Source organism: Gavia stellata, chromosome 1, assembly GCF_030936135.1.
Source record: "Gavia stellata isolate bGavSte3 chromosome 1, bGavSte3.hap2, whole genome shotgun sequence".
Taxonomy (NCBI): domain Eukaryota; kingdom Metazoa; phylum Chordata; class Aves; order Gaviiformes; family Gaviidae; genus Gavia; species Gavia stellata.
The window spans coordinates 92,018,760-92,034,128 of record NC_082594.1 but is presented as its reverse complement, the minus strand read 5'-3'; the positions used below and the strand labels follow the sequence as shown (position 1 = coordinate 92,034,128).

The following is a 15,369-nucleotide window of genomic DNA, read 5'->3' as shown; positions in this document are numbered from 1 at the left end:
TTCTGTTAACTATGTTACAAAATCTCCCAAGGCATTGTTAATAACTAACTGCTTGAAGCTATTCTCTTCAACATGAAAGATAGATGGGGTATGTGTGTGAGATACGTGGGTTTGTGCATACACATATATACACGATCTCTTTTTTTTCTTTTTTTCTCTTGGACACTCTTATGCCATTGAGTTGTGGATTTAATTTATAGAAAGTCAGCTGTATTACTTTTCTTTGTTTGGAGCTGCTGTGCTCTGAACAAAAGCAAATATCTGACATATAAATCGGAAATTATATGCCTGTCCATAGGCCACAAATTCTAAACAAATTGGGATATGCCACTTACCAATTCTAAAGTGTGTAGATGTATTTCATCTATTTTGAATATTTAGAAAATTGATTTACTTGATTAAAAAAAAATACAATTTCAATATATATAGGCACATGTTACTCTTCATTTGATTATTTAAACATGTCAAACACAGTAAGTGCCTTCTTGGGTGGATGAGATGAGATGATAGTCAGACCTACTGAAAAGAAGGCTACTTATCTTGAGTGCTTAAATGTGTCCTGGCAGCTCTTAACATTCCAATTACATTTCCCCCTGTTCTTTAAATATGCACAATTTTAGTCATAGATGAGGTTTTGTGAAGATACTGTCTTATCCCTTATCCAAGGGATATAATCTTGGAAGATTTGGAGGCATTTAATGTTTTTATCCACTGATACCTCTCATATTCAGGTTAATAACATTGAATACCTTATTCACGGCCTGAGCGTATAAAACCAAGGTTTAGGTAGACCTGGGTAAGGAAGGCTGAGTGTGAGACTTTATGCTGGGAAAGTCAAATCGAGTTTGTTGAGTAATGACACAGACCCAGACAGCTTTCACTGTAGATGATAGATTGCTGATGAGGGAGGAAGCATGTTCCTTATTGTGAATCATCCCAGAGACAAGACGTCTGCCATTCTCATTTTTTTAATAAGTATTTTCTTTAGTGTGCTAAATGTAGGTCACATTTCTCAGAATGTATGGATTCAAATTACCAGTCACAAGGGGCTTTATGGAATGTTCCTTTTCCTTTTCTTGGCAAAGAATAACATATTACAGTATTTGCAGCCCTAGAGCTTTAGGAACCCAGAGTATTTTTTTCTTTCATTTTGTGTGGAGGGTTTTGTATGCAATTATTTCAGAGCATTGTTGTCACATTTTCATAAGGATTTTGATTCTTGTATTTTACAGAAAAGTAAATACAGTGTAATAACTTTAATTGGTTATAAAATCACAACCACATTTTGTCACTTAGAGGCATTCAGATTTTTTCTAAAGTGCTTGTTGTTTTTAAAATATTTCTCAAGTAATTTGGAGGAGAAAATGATTTGGATAATCGTCATTATCTCTCTGTCACTTCATATTAGTACTACCAATAATACACCACTACACTCTTGTTATATCCGTGGTTCTAAAATACTGATTTTAAATCAAATTAGTCGCAATAGAACTGTAGAACATACTGTCTAGACATGAGATAGTTTGGGTGATGTGTTTAAAAAAAAAATCCATTACTAGAATCAGAAAAATTCCTAAATGCTGAAGAAAAAGGAATTAGCAAGTAGTTTATATGGATGTTTTAGAAGTTTGTCTAAGAAAAATGAGCTGCAGGTTAGAAGTCAAGTTAACATATACAGAAGACACATAGTAGATTACAGAACTTAAAGCGAGGAGAGAGAGAAGGCCTTCCTACACACAGGCTAGGAAGACCTTCAGTTTAGTTCAGTGTCCATGAAGTCTGTCGGGTTTATGTCAGCTTTCTAAGACTAAAAGCTTCTGCCTATTAGCCTCACACATTTCTGCAGCAACTTTATTGTATACCAAATTTTATACATGTATACATGTTACTAGTAGGGTAACACTTAAAACCTGCATGAAAACTAGTATTGTTCGATGCACTTATTAAATGTTTGGGTAGAGTGTGCAGTAAATTGGAACAAACTGAAAATGACAATTTAGTTTGATTAAAACCAGGAAAAAGGAATGAACAGCTAAAAATATTTCAGCAGTGCTAAATAATGGAGTAGAGCAATGACAGGAAAATGGTGGCAGACGGGTAAAATATAAGGCATAGTAAAAGGAATAAGTTCAATTACAGCTGACACTCAAGAATCTCAGATGTTATTGTGGACTGAATTATACCTTCAAAATATTTTCTCAGTGTTCTTTTTTATCCAGAACACAGTTGTGTTCTATAGTAAGAGTTTAAAAATTATATTCAGAATAGAACAGTTTCTCAGTAAGTAGTACAGCTTTGCTGTGTATATGATCTTTAATTTTAAAAGAATATTAGATATTCTTCCCTTCCAACCCAAACCATTTTTGATTCTATGGTAAAAGCTGAATATGACTGTAGATTTTTATCCAGAGAATATTCCTTTCTCTGTGCATCAGTTTCAGTGAGACATGTGCATGCCCGTATTAAGAATTCATTAAAAAGCACTAATGGTAAGAAATGGCTAAATATTATGACACTGAATGGAGTAGGGAGACATTTATTTTTACACTGCTGTTTGAATATACTTATCGCAAGAATTATCTGAGGTTTTTAGTGGCTCAGTGGTATATCGAATCCTTTGTCTAGTTTGGTACAGATTTTTGTGAGCTTTGTTTGCATCATCCAAATCATTGCTTTGAATGCACAAATTATCATAGTTGTGAACCTTTCATTAGAGAAAAGGAGAAAATCTTAACTCTAAAAACTTTAGGGAAAGAAAGACTACCTTTAGACTGAAAACAAATTGATGCAGTCATCAATCCAAAACATTTGAATTCTTTCATGCCTGACTGCATTTTATTCAGGCAGCAAGAGTTATAATGCAAAGTTCACCACTGTAAGGAACCATGACCATAGCTTTTCAAAAGAATGGACTTCATTTCACTGAAGAATGGATTTCTGTTTGCCTGGAGGAAATCAGCAATTGTGACATGTTCTTGCTTTATGTTGATGTCTTGACTAGTCTGGAAGAGAGAGCGTTTTCCTTCCAAACACAAATACCACAGAGAGAAAAATAAAATCCCCAGAACAGCACATGTATCATGTGCCTTGTCACACTGAGGGTGGAAGAGGCCACCTACAAGTAATGGAAATGAAAATTTAAAGAATTAATGATTAAGTGCATTTCAGAAACATTCATCTTGCTTGTGTCTCCTTTCTGGTAATGCTACATATGATGTATGTTACCAGGACTGTGAAGAAATGACACCTGTATAAATCAGTTGCATAAAAGGCATGTTTTTCCCCCCAAAACCTGCATTTATTTCTCTGGGTTTTGGTGCTTATAATGTGAGGCTGCAAAGTAAGTTTATGTAACTCATGTTTTTTGGTTGATTCAAAAAAATATTTGTGTCGTCTTTCTGGTAAAGAACAAGGAAATCAGAGATGTACCAAATTATGCCTATTTGGATAGTAGACTGAAATGTGACAGGAAGTGCTCTGCTTGAGGATTTCATTACATTAGTCGATTCAGAAGGAGGAAGTCTTTGCTAATTTCATTTTTTTACATCGAATGCTTTTAACCTTAAGTCAGTACACAGTTTATGACAATATCTTTTCTCAGCATTGGGTTTTCTAACAAATTCAGTCATTCAAATGATTCTCAAAGATTTTGTAGAAAGAGAGAGGTTGAGCACTACCTAGTTCACAGAATAGAACACATGGCATTGTGCAGGTAGGTAGGTGTACTGTGAAGTATTTTGTCTTTCTCTGAAACAACAAAGAATTGACTACTTGAAGAATGGTAAATGCTCAATTGTGAATACCCAGCAAAAGGCAAAACCAATGACACCTGATAAACTTTTTTTTTCATGCTGTTACTTTGATGTCTGTTTAATATCTGCTGCAACAAGTATAAAAGAGAAGCATAAACAGCAAAATAAATAAAGAACATTTAAACATGAGTCTGTAAAATGGGAATTTGTTCTGCTTTCATAAGAAGAAATGGGGTTAAAACAGATCTAACCTTGGCGTAGAAGAATTAATGAGTGACTGAAGCCAATAGCACTTTGCTTTCCCTCCAGCCATCACCTTTCACAGGTATAGTTTATTAAGTCTTTTGAAGAGATGGACATTCAGTCATTATTACCCCGGTTATTGTAAAACTGTTATTATTGTCAAAGCTATTGTTTAATTAGCATTCTCCCCCTCTTTCTTTTTTTTTGTATTTATAAAAACAATGTTTTGGTTTTCTTTTTTAAAATCTTGATATTACAGAGCATTAAAGATAGCCTTGGGAGACTGCTGGGTCATATAGACATTATTCACAGCAAGAAAATACCGGCTTTGCAAAGTGCTACACCAATGGAAGCGGCAAATATACAAGAAAAGCTGGCTCAGCTTAAATTCCAATGGGAGAAAGTTAACAAGATGTACAGGGACCGACAGGTGTAAGTAACTTTTAAAAATTGTTCTTTCTGATGGCAACCATTAGTATTTGGCTTATTGTTGGCAATTGTTTCCTAGTCTTCTTTTTGTGGAAATACCCTTTAAAGTCACAAATGATACTTTCTTGTAACTAAGCATAGAATGTTTATAGAAAATTGTAATTTAATTCACGAGCATTATTGTCAAATTGAAAATATTTTGACCAACTGTCACTTGCATTGGACCAAAACCTGGCATGATATTGCATACATCTTCCTGTGTCATTATAAATTACATACCTTTACCCTGAGATAGTATTAGGCATTTACTTTTTCGTACCTGTACTATTGATTTAAAAATTTGAATCTGTGATGGGTGCATCAGAGTAAAATCCCTTTTAATTGCAGAGGATTTACTAGTTCAAGGAGCAGTTCTCACTTTACATCTAAGGAGCACAGCTAAAATTATTAGCAGCTCTAAATCAGAGTCATCTTTCAGAAGTCTGTATATTAGACATTATACAACAAGGCAGAACAATTAAGAGAAGTACAGAAAGGCATTAAAATGGTAATAAATAAAGCTGTGATCTCCTACAGTATCATATAATACTTATTGTTATTTTTCTTCTTGTATATTATTTGTGGTGTTTGTAATCTGGGAATTGTATTATGATGCAAAATGTAGCCAAACCTATTTTCTTAATTAGGCATGGCTCATGTTAGTAACACAACAGAGACTTGCAATCCAGTAATTTATTTATACTCTGTCGTAGATATCTGATGTTTAAAATGTTTGGCATTGTGCAATAAAATACCTAGGTTTATACTTCTTTTATTTTTTTTTAATTAGATGATAAATTAGGTGTTAGTGGCAGTGATACAGAAATTTCTATGTTTTATGGGATACCCTTTTTTTTGTCAGTAGGAGTAATTTAAGAGTTAACAAATAAGTTTGCCTTATATAAAAAGTCATAGTTTCAAGCATTTATTGAATTACTACAGAAAAGTCCTGGACAATTTCTCTGAGAATATAAACTATTAATCTGATACTGAAAATCCTTATATATATGACTAGTTCCATTCATTGAAATTGTCCATTCATAGGAGTTTTACAGATTTGGCTCTTCAGACAATGCTGAAAACCTGACATTAAAAGTTTCATTTGATATGCTACCGCAAAAGACAATAAATCAAAATTTGCTAGAATATCCCTTTTTACACTACTTATATGTTTAGAAATATCCCTTATCTCAGAAACTTTTCTTAAAACCATTATAAATGTTCTGAAATATGAACTTAATGTCCAAATAATTATTGTATTGTATAGTAGGAAGAGATATGAATCTAAACATGTAAGCAGTGACTAGAAGAAAAAAAATACTTCCCATGGGCTTAAGCTCCACTGATTTTGTTCTACAATACAAGCCTCGGTAACTTTTGTGGTTTCTTTGCTTAGAAATATTGGTCAACAGCTGTCACTTTGCAAATTTGTACAGACATATTTCCGCTGTCAACCAGTCACTAGCTTTGATTTTAGGTTGCTGGAGATAGAGAGACAGAGAGAGTTTAAAAAAATAGTAATAGGAGAGAATCATAGTAAAAAATGTAATTCAATAATCTTCATGTCATCTCTGTTTTGTCTCAACATTTAAAGTGTAAGAAACTGAGACAGACTTGTAATCTGGCAGGGTTTCCAGATTCTCCCATGTGCAGTACTTGTTTAAAAAATACTGAGTCTGGCCCTGGTGTGGTAGGAAAGATTGTTCTGTTTGTCATGATGCCATGTACAAAAATGAAGGATAAATTAGAAGCAGAGACTGGAGCCAAGCTGCTTGCATAGATGAAAACTGGGGCCATTTGATGTTGCACTTTTCCCAGAGTCTGGCTTTGCCCAAGGTCTGAGAGACCTTTGGAATCTCCCCATATACGTTTTCTGTCACTGGTGTGTAGCAAGGAGAGCGATTTACTGTTAGCTGAAAGCTTGGACCACCAGCACTGCCATTCAGTTATCCCTTATTTAGACTATAGTGATATTTAGCCAGCAGCAGAAAGTATTCTGAGGTGAAATGAATTAATGTTTGTCAAGTATTTTGAGGTCATCAGATAAAGGCACTAGAGAAGTGTAAAGTATGATTACTCTCAAACTGGCATTTGCCTGGGGAGTCATCCTCTTTTAGAATGATGGACAGCAACTCAAGGTGAGGATAAGCTTGACTGCTGTCTGGAATTGCACACCTTTCTTTTTCCTTTAAATCTTTTGTTTATGGTGTCAGTCTTACTGTGTCACTGTTTCAGTGGTTTCATTTGAACTTTGAGACGATCCCTGTAGCTTCTTCAGTTTTGCAAGGTTGCGTTTGGACTGCACACAAATGCTAGGGAGGATATGAAGAAAGACGATATGGCCTTTAGCATTTTGCTTCTAGCGGTTTGTGTCTATAACAGGTGAAAGTATCACTGTAAGTTTGCTCTTGAGACACGGATGAAGCTGTGTTTATGAGATATGCTATTGATGATGATGTTTTAGGACAGTTTTGGAATTATTATTGGAGCACTGTCTTGCTTTCAAAGGAGTGTGTCTAAGTGAATGTGAGTATTCCATGTTTGAAAGGTTACAGAAACAAATATACTCTACTATGTTCATTTCTGAATATTTGTTTTAGGAACACAAAGTGTTGTAATAACATGGAAATTATAATTGACGTAAATGCAAAGTCAGCTATCACCATGATACATGGAAGAACAAAATAATTTTCCTTACCCTGTAGTTACTAGCAGAGAGCTTACTCTAAATCTAATAGAAATCAATAGAAACATTCATGTTGAATTCTTTTGCGTGAAATAGATTTCCTGCAAGTCCTGATTCATGTCTAGATACTTTGTATCTAACTTTATAGTAAGTTCCTTTTCATTAGAAATCAAAATATGTATTCAGTTTGTTTTACAGCAGAGCACGTGCCAGTTTGACAGAAATTGTGATAATAAATACTCAAACAGCTTTACGAGTCCAATTCTTCTACAGTATTTGAAAATCTTGTTTCACATTGTCACTTCAGCATGTTTCCTGTATTTGAGTAAGTGTTCATACTGTACTTACTGTAAGATAACAGGCAATATTTCACTGAAAAAGTATAAGCAAAAATGCTGTGATCATCCTAGTGTGCTCTTTCAGTTGTGTTAGAAACCTAAGATGAATGCAAATTTTTACTCTTTTCACAAAGTCATTGAAACACTAGTCTTCAACTGACTAATGTTTTAAGTAAAGCCTAGATCTAGCATGGTTCTTTGATAGGAGTGAGTTTCTTTTCTGTACAAATCAATTTCAGAACATGGTAATTGGTTGTGTTTCCAATGGATATATGGGGGTGACACCATCTTATATTAAGGGGAATTTGTTTCTTTGGTTTTAGTTTTCTGAGTTTACAGAAATATCCATCAAACAGCAGCAGTGGCATGATTTGTCTTTTGTGAGCTAAGGAGTAATTTATGATCTCATTTATAACTTCAACCTTTGCTCTCATGATACTAAATTTCTATGTTATCTTTTCCAATAGTCACATTAAGATAATACAATCTGAATTTTGTAAGGTAGAGTTATGTTACAGTGACAGTAAGAATAACCATTCAGATGCCATAGCTTTTCCTGTCCTTGTATCAGAATTTAACTCTAGTCTCCCTTATTTGCAGCAGCCTCAGATACTGTTTTTTTATATTAATCATGACTATTTAGGAAGTGACACTAACACCAGGTCCCTCTATATCTTCAATAAGAACACATAGTATTTGGAAAAAAATTAAATATTATTCGATAGATAATAGAAAATAGATTTTTAAATTATTGTTTTAGATAACTATCTTATCAATTTACCACTTGTGGAAGACCTTGTTTCTCTTGTCAGGATATTGTCTTCCCAGGTTATTTATGCCTCAGTCTTGTTTCTGTGAACAACATGTACTCCCTAAAAGCATTCCTTTCTAACAGTGACAGAAGTCATTGAATCAATGAAGTGCAACAAACTTTTCCAGAATAGACCAAAAATACATTAATTTTAAATATTTCTATAAATACTCAAAAGAATCTAACTTCAAAGCAAAATCTTAAATTTTACAGATATTGTAGACCTTGAACATTTTTGAAACTGTTTCTTGACCATGAGTTAAAATTCTAATAGATCTCTCATAAGAATTTCAGGCGATTAAGTTTTGCCTTTTTTCATGTCTTATTTAAGAATTATCTTCCAGGGCATACATTATAGACTAGATTAATGCTCTTCTAATTAATCTGAAATCTACTAAAAAGTAAATGTTATGAGACAATGTGGGAAAGTTGATACCAGATATCTTTACAAAATGTTCCTTGCTAATTCTGAAAATAGGAAAAAAGTGATATGCCAGTCTTATATCAGCAAAGATCCCAAATCCATAATAATGGTGCCAAAACAGATTGATGGCTTTACAAAAGTCACAAACAACTAACAATTTTTACAGTAACAAGAGCAAACCATAAAGAACTAGTTAATAGTCTTATATGAAGAATGTTTTTCGTTTTTGGACAGCAGTACAACTGTCAACTATTTCTGAGTAGCCTTAAATTAGCTTGATAAGGCCTAATGAAAAATGTGTATTATACATAAGGAATCTATTCATTGGCAGAGAATTAATAATTTGTGGTTGTATTTCTAACACAACCTAATAGCAGATGTTGTAATCCCTTACTGATGTATTCTGTTGGTTGAGAACTAATCTGATGCATCAATCAACATATCAGGAAGTCAATGACAAGAATGAATGCTAACTGGCTTTGTTTCAGTGCAGGGAGTAGAGCAGCTTGTGGAAGGCCTAGGTATTTTGAGAGAAAGGCAGAAATAGTGGCTGCTCCCTCATCTAAGAGTATCCGCTCACATATTTCTGTTGAGGTTGTAAGTCTTGTTATTAGACTTACCTTTGGCTCCGCATTCAAGATGAGAGCGAAAACCAGAACAGATTAGTTCATCCTCAATGAGAGAAGGAAATTATTTCCTTTCTAATGTTAATCTCAAAATAGCTACCATGCCTTAGTCACATGCAGGGTAAGCTTTTTTTTTTGCTGTCTTTCACAGCACCTCAAATTGTTCGTCTGGGTTTTGAAAAGGGCAGAATGGAGACAGCTTATAATTCCTGACTCTTACAGCCAACATGAGTTGTTAATTTATTTCCATACCATACTTACTGGATAGAAATTCTCTCCATGGCAGTTGTCTTATAATCAAATTCTTACAACAGATTTGCCAATTCATTTGCCCCCATAATATCACACCATCAAGTTAACACATTGGTAGGTTTTGTTGGTTCCTTAATTGCTTGCAAACAGGTATAAAATAATGTATAACAACCAGGTATAATATCATGTATAAATGTTTAGATTATGGGCAATCTAGATAAGGCTTTCTTTCCATATTTATAATATAAAGAAACCCAATATTTATGGGAATATTTTTCTTCCCTAGTTTATAACTAGAAAGATTTAATCTACAGCATAAGCTGGAAAATATTTTTGCCTTATATATGGCCATTAAAACAGCTCTTTTCATAGGGCAATATATATTAGAATATCTTCTAAGTGGAATAGCTACAAGTGAAATTTAAAATTATTTGTTAAAGCTTAAATAGCAAATTTCAGGCAGGATGAGAAATAATACTGTAGCTTTTGGGAAGAGAGTCATGTTTATTAAATCACTGTCATACAGCTGGTTTTAGAGCTTAACACAGACAATTCTTGATATGGGAATTGAAGGTGTCTGTATAGTAAAATGAGGTGAAAATAACTAATTCAGAATTTCTTTTAATAACTAGATCTGATTATCTCATCTGAAATAGCATGTGTTTGTGCTGTGAAAGTGTTTCAGCTGAAAAAGAATCTTGAATGTTTTTAAATCACCAACCCCCAAGCCTCACAATTAGCATAACTTAGCATACCTTTACTGTAAAATGGTCAGTGACAAAAATGCATTACATTCATACAAGAATTATCATACTGACTTTTTCTGCTGTACCAACTAAAAGAATTTCACTGAAATGTCTGGGAAATGTTACAGCTTAGTGATGAATATGTGGGCTGTAGAACTACGGGAATGCGAATATGTGTGAAGACAAATATCGGCAGAAGCAAATAGGCTCTGAGCTGTCTGGATATGAACTGTCTTGGGCCTTCATGTCGGATATAAAAAATAATATGACATTATGGTCAATGTCATAAGCTATGAAACCCAGCTGAAATGCAGGCTATATTTGCTTTAGGGACAATGCTATGTTAGTGCAGCTATATAATTTCACAGATAGTCCTGATTTATATCCAACTATGTCAAAACACTGGCAGAGGTCATTCATGCTTAGCTACATCCATCTGTGTAGGCATAGCCTAAGAGACTTGCAGTATATCCTCAAGTCTGGAATTTTATTTGAGATGACTTCTATTACTTTCTGTAAGTCTTGACAATTAAGGTGTGCTTTCACTATTGGTATTGAAACATTACATTATGCTGTGCAAGAATTTTTTAGCTGGGTGAATATTTAGCTGGATCAACTGTGCACTGAATGAAGAATGATGTTGCAGAAACAGCCGTTAGGTCAAACGCAACGGATGTACTAAGGTGAGCTCCTTTGCAGAATTCCCTTGATGCTTTTTAAGGAATTGCTGCTCTCTAGTTGCCATGGTGCAGTGTACACCTACCTTTAAGTAAGTCCTGGGAGAGCATTTTTTGACAGTAGAGGGAGCCTAGTCTTTTAACATCCATAGCTAAAGTCAGAAGTTACAATTTTATGGTTTATACAATTTTCATCACTGTCGTTTCTCAGCTGTCTTCATGTTGTAGCTACCATCTAATAAATATGATTTTCTTCCTCCAAGGCAGTTTGAATGCAATTTTTTTTCTTTTATTAAATGTTTTGCATATACCCCTATGTGCCAAAGAGACAAAGATATTATGTTTGGAGTAGAAAGCAATAAGTTTTGTGGTAGTCATAGACCTTGGTAGTAACAGTTTTGAGACTTAGAAAGTTCAGTCTTCTGTCCTGGTCACCTTCAGTAATTCAGTAGAGTTGGTCAGCTTTCAAATTTCCTTCTCTTGAAGAGAAAGTCAGTATTTGAGGTGATTTGGGCAAAATCCAGTCAGTACTTCTGATTTGATCCAGAATATTATGGGAATTGACCTGAAAAAACCTGTTTGCATTGGCTCATGCTTATAGCACTAGATACACTGCACATTGTTAGAGTAGTCTCTAATCCAGAAAATTTTGTAATCTATACCCTTGAGATTAATTTAGCCTTGTATTTATTTATCTGGAGAACCACAAATATTGTTTTATTTAACACAGAAAAGAAATTCCCTTCTTAAATTAAAGCAGAGCATTCCAGAGATTTTCTGTAAAAGTAAGCAAAATGCCTGTTTTCTGTTTATTGTTATTTTAGGGGTACTATACCATTGATCCATTGCAAGTAGTTCTTTCTGATGTGGTATTCTTTGTTGCTTCCTGGAATATATTATTTCCTTTTAGATTAGACTTTCATTTTAAGATACTTCATCTGATCGGTAATTATCTTAAGTGTCCAGTTGCTTTTCCAGTACAAGAGGGATTAATGCATAGCATGAGGTTGAAAACGTTCTTTCAAAAGTTACATTAAACTAAAATAAAAGAGACAATTATTTTGCTGTACTCCTATATCATTATGCCTGATATCACTCAAGAAAATTTGGTTTAGTAATAACTTCATTAAGACCTTGCAGCAATTATCTATTAGGGCAACATGAAGATGGTACTGTAAGTTTGTATAGCCTAAGCTCTGATTTATTCTTCCTGTTCACAAGGCTTGTATGACAGCAACAAAATTAAAAAGAAGTGGGGTGCCAAGGTTGGAAAACAATAACAAAAATTCACATCTACTTCCCATAGAATACAGAGCATACCTATATTTTGGATCTATGCATGTATTAACTGGATGGCTGGAATACTGTTGCCAAACAAAATGGACCACAGTGACCCTCTGCTTGTCTTTCTGGAGTGGTAAAACAAATAGAGTGTTCTATCTTCCCTCCAGCAACAAATTTTCCAAAATCCTGTAACACCAGAATTACCTTTGAGACTGATACTTCCCTGTTGAATTTGGTTGAAATTGGCTAAAGAAGCTAGAAAATTTATTGTTGGAAATGAGCGATGGACAGCACAATCACTGAAGTCTCATTTCCTTAGGTTAAAAATAAAAAGAATTACATCTTTTATTTGCTTAGCCTGTTAGCCATAAAGAAATTCACTAGAATCCCTTTTAGGAACTTACCTCTGTGTGATTACACCTTGCTCCTTAGTTTTCCATCTGTCCTGACCAAAGCGTTATGTAAGATCTGGCTGTGGTGACTTATAGGAGATTTTCATCTCCTTAATTAGTGTCATAGAATCAGAGAATAATTCAGGTTGGAACGGACCTCAGGAACTCCCCCAGTCTAACATCCTGCACAAAGCAGGGTCAACACTGGTTGACCAGGTTGCTCAAGGCTTTAGCCAGGCAAGTCTTAAAGACCTCCAGCAATGGAGACTGCACAACCTCTTGGGAACCTGTTCCTCAGCTTGGCTGTCCTCATGGTGAATTTTTTCTTCCTTATATCTAGTCTGAAACTCTCATTTCCCTTTATGCCTGTTGTCTTTCATCCTCCCACCATGCACCCCTGGGAAGAGCCCAGCTGCGTCTTCTCAATGGTCTCCTCACAGGTGCTGGAAGGCTGCTGTTGGGTTCACTGAAGGCATCCAGTTCTCTCAGCCTCTCCTCCACAGAACAAGTGCTCCAGCCCCTTGACTTGCTGGGTGGAGCCCTGCTGAACTCACTCATTTCTTAAGGTCTTGTATTGGCAGGCCCAAAATTGGACACACTGTTCTAGATGTGGCCTAATGAATGCTGAGTGAAAAGGGGTAATACTTGCCCTCAATCTGCTGGCTGTGCTGCTGCTAATGCAGCCCAGGATATACTTGGTCATTTCTGCTGCCAGGGCACACTGCTGGTGTCCTGCTTGCTGCCCACAGGACTGCAGGTCTTTTTTGCAGAGCTGCTTCCCAGCCAACTGGTTCCCAAACTGTATTGTTGCAAGGGGTTCTTCCTTCCCAGGTGCTGGACTTTGCATTTATCCTTGATGAATTTCACAGGGCTTCTGTTGGCCTGCCCTTCCAGCCTATCTAGTTCCTTCTGAATGGCATCTCTATACTTAAGCATGTGACTTTTTCAACCCTGATTTCACCCTGATGGGCTTAAAATTAAGCATATGTTTAGGCAGCTTAAGAAAGTTTACTCCAAGAAAGGAGTGTCTTGTGCTGCTTCCTGGCCAAGAAAGGGAGATTTTTCTTTTTCCCTATTCCCTTTTTTCTTTTGCAGTGATGTTAACTACTTGAACTGAATTTCTGCCTTGTGTTCCAATAATATTATTTTCAGTGAGATCTCCCCCCGCCCCCGCAGAAATACAAATATGAGAAGCGTCAGGTCCTGTGAGTCCATCAGTCAGTATCTCACGATAAACCCTTATCTATGGAGTCATTTGTTAATACAAAACTGAATTTTCTACCAAAAAAAAAGACATAATACACTAAAGAACAAAATATACTATCAATAGTTATATGTTTTGTCTGGTAGCATAGTTACTGAAAAGCAAAATATAAGGAAAATGTAGCTGAAGAATATTCTAAATATTCTTTGAACAGCCCTAAAATCAACATTTTGTAGCATATATTTCCCACAGTAGAAGGAAATGCTTATGTTTTTGTTCTCAGAGAGAAAAAAACTCTATATGCTCATCGTTTCAATAGTTGTTTAGAATAAGCCATCATGTTTTAAAGAATTCAGATGACTAGGATTTGTGTATTCAGTATATTCAGTAGCTGTCACAGATTTCATCCATTAGCTCAGAATTGTATGCTAAAATCTAGGTGCTTTCAATATGATAAAATCGTCATCTTGATTTTTAAAAAGTGTGTCTGAAAATAGGATGCTGCCAAAAATAGTAAATCTCAACTTCCAGCATCATCATTACATTCTAAAACAGTAAAAAGTCTGAACTCATTAACTAAGGAGATTAATATTTTAGGGATGTAGGCTGCAAAAAAGGTTTAATTGTTTAATTATTAATCATTTTTGCTGAAATATCAGTTAACATGTTTCAGTGCTTAATATAAGCTTTATCTATATTATTTTAGCATGTAAAACACAGTAATTGCAATTTCTTTCTGTGTACTACTAAATAATCAAATTCAAATCATTTGCATGTTTTGCCAAATAACGGAGTTTTTTAAAAGTCATCAAGATTATTTTTGAGTATTTTGGTATTTCAAGGCCAAACTCTGCCCTTTTGTAAGGTTATGCACTATTATGCCTTCCTAAGTGGTACACATTCTGCAATTCAAATTTTAAGTCATGGTATTGTAGGACCACTCAAGAGACATTGCTCTCTCATGACCCATGAGATTCACTCCTGACTACTGCTTGACAAAACCTTCAGTAACATTTTCTGGCTGTGTAACACAAGACATTTCTGCTCAGGTGTCATATGGTTAATAATGACATGCAAAGATATCGTAAGCAATAATGGAAGCTGTCTTACACATTAAATAGTTCTCAAATTATTTCCATATATAGTCCTATTAGCCTCTTATTTAGTTTCCCTCACAAGTCTGGCTAAATAATCTCACAACATCCTACAAAAGTACATTATTCTCATTTTATAAATAAAAAGGGAAGAGATGAGATATTCAAACACTTTTTTAAGATCAGATACAAATACTCTGATTTGCCAGGAAGAGAACCTTAAATTCCATCCCAGACTTGTACCCAGAAGAGCACGATTTCTCTCAAGTACCGTCTTTATGAGTGTACAGAGGGGCTGAGATACTGTGACAGCAGGTGTTAGAAATACCAAAGTGTCTGGAAATTATTTTCATTTTGATGAGTAGGGAAAGT

The 15,369-nt window shown here is 34.9% G+C and overlaps 1 protein-coding gene across 2 annotated transcripts in view; it reads left to right on the top strand.

Moving 5' to 3' along the window:
* DMD (dystrophin) overlaps window positions 1-15,369 on the top strand; it is a 907,831-nt gene that overhangs the window by 270,574 nt on the left and 621,888 nt on the right. For both annotated transcript variants that reach the window (XM_059827200.1, XM_059827195.1), the window contains one exon: window positions 4,255-4,427. In XM_059827200.1, the coding sequence (XP_059683183.1) occupies window positions 4,255-4,427 (173 nt within the window). The remainder of the gene's footprint in view (window positions 1-4,254; window positions 4,428-15,369) is intronic.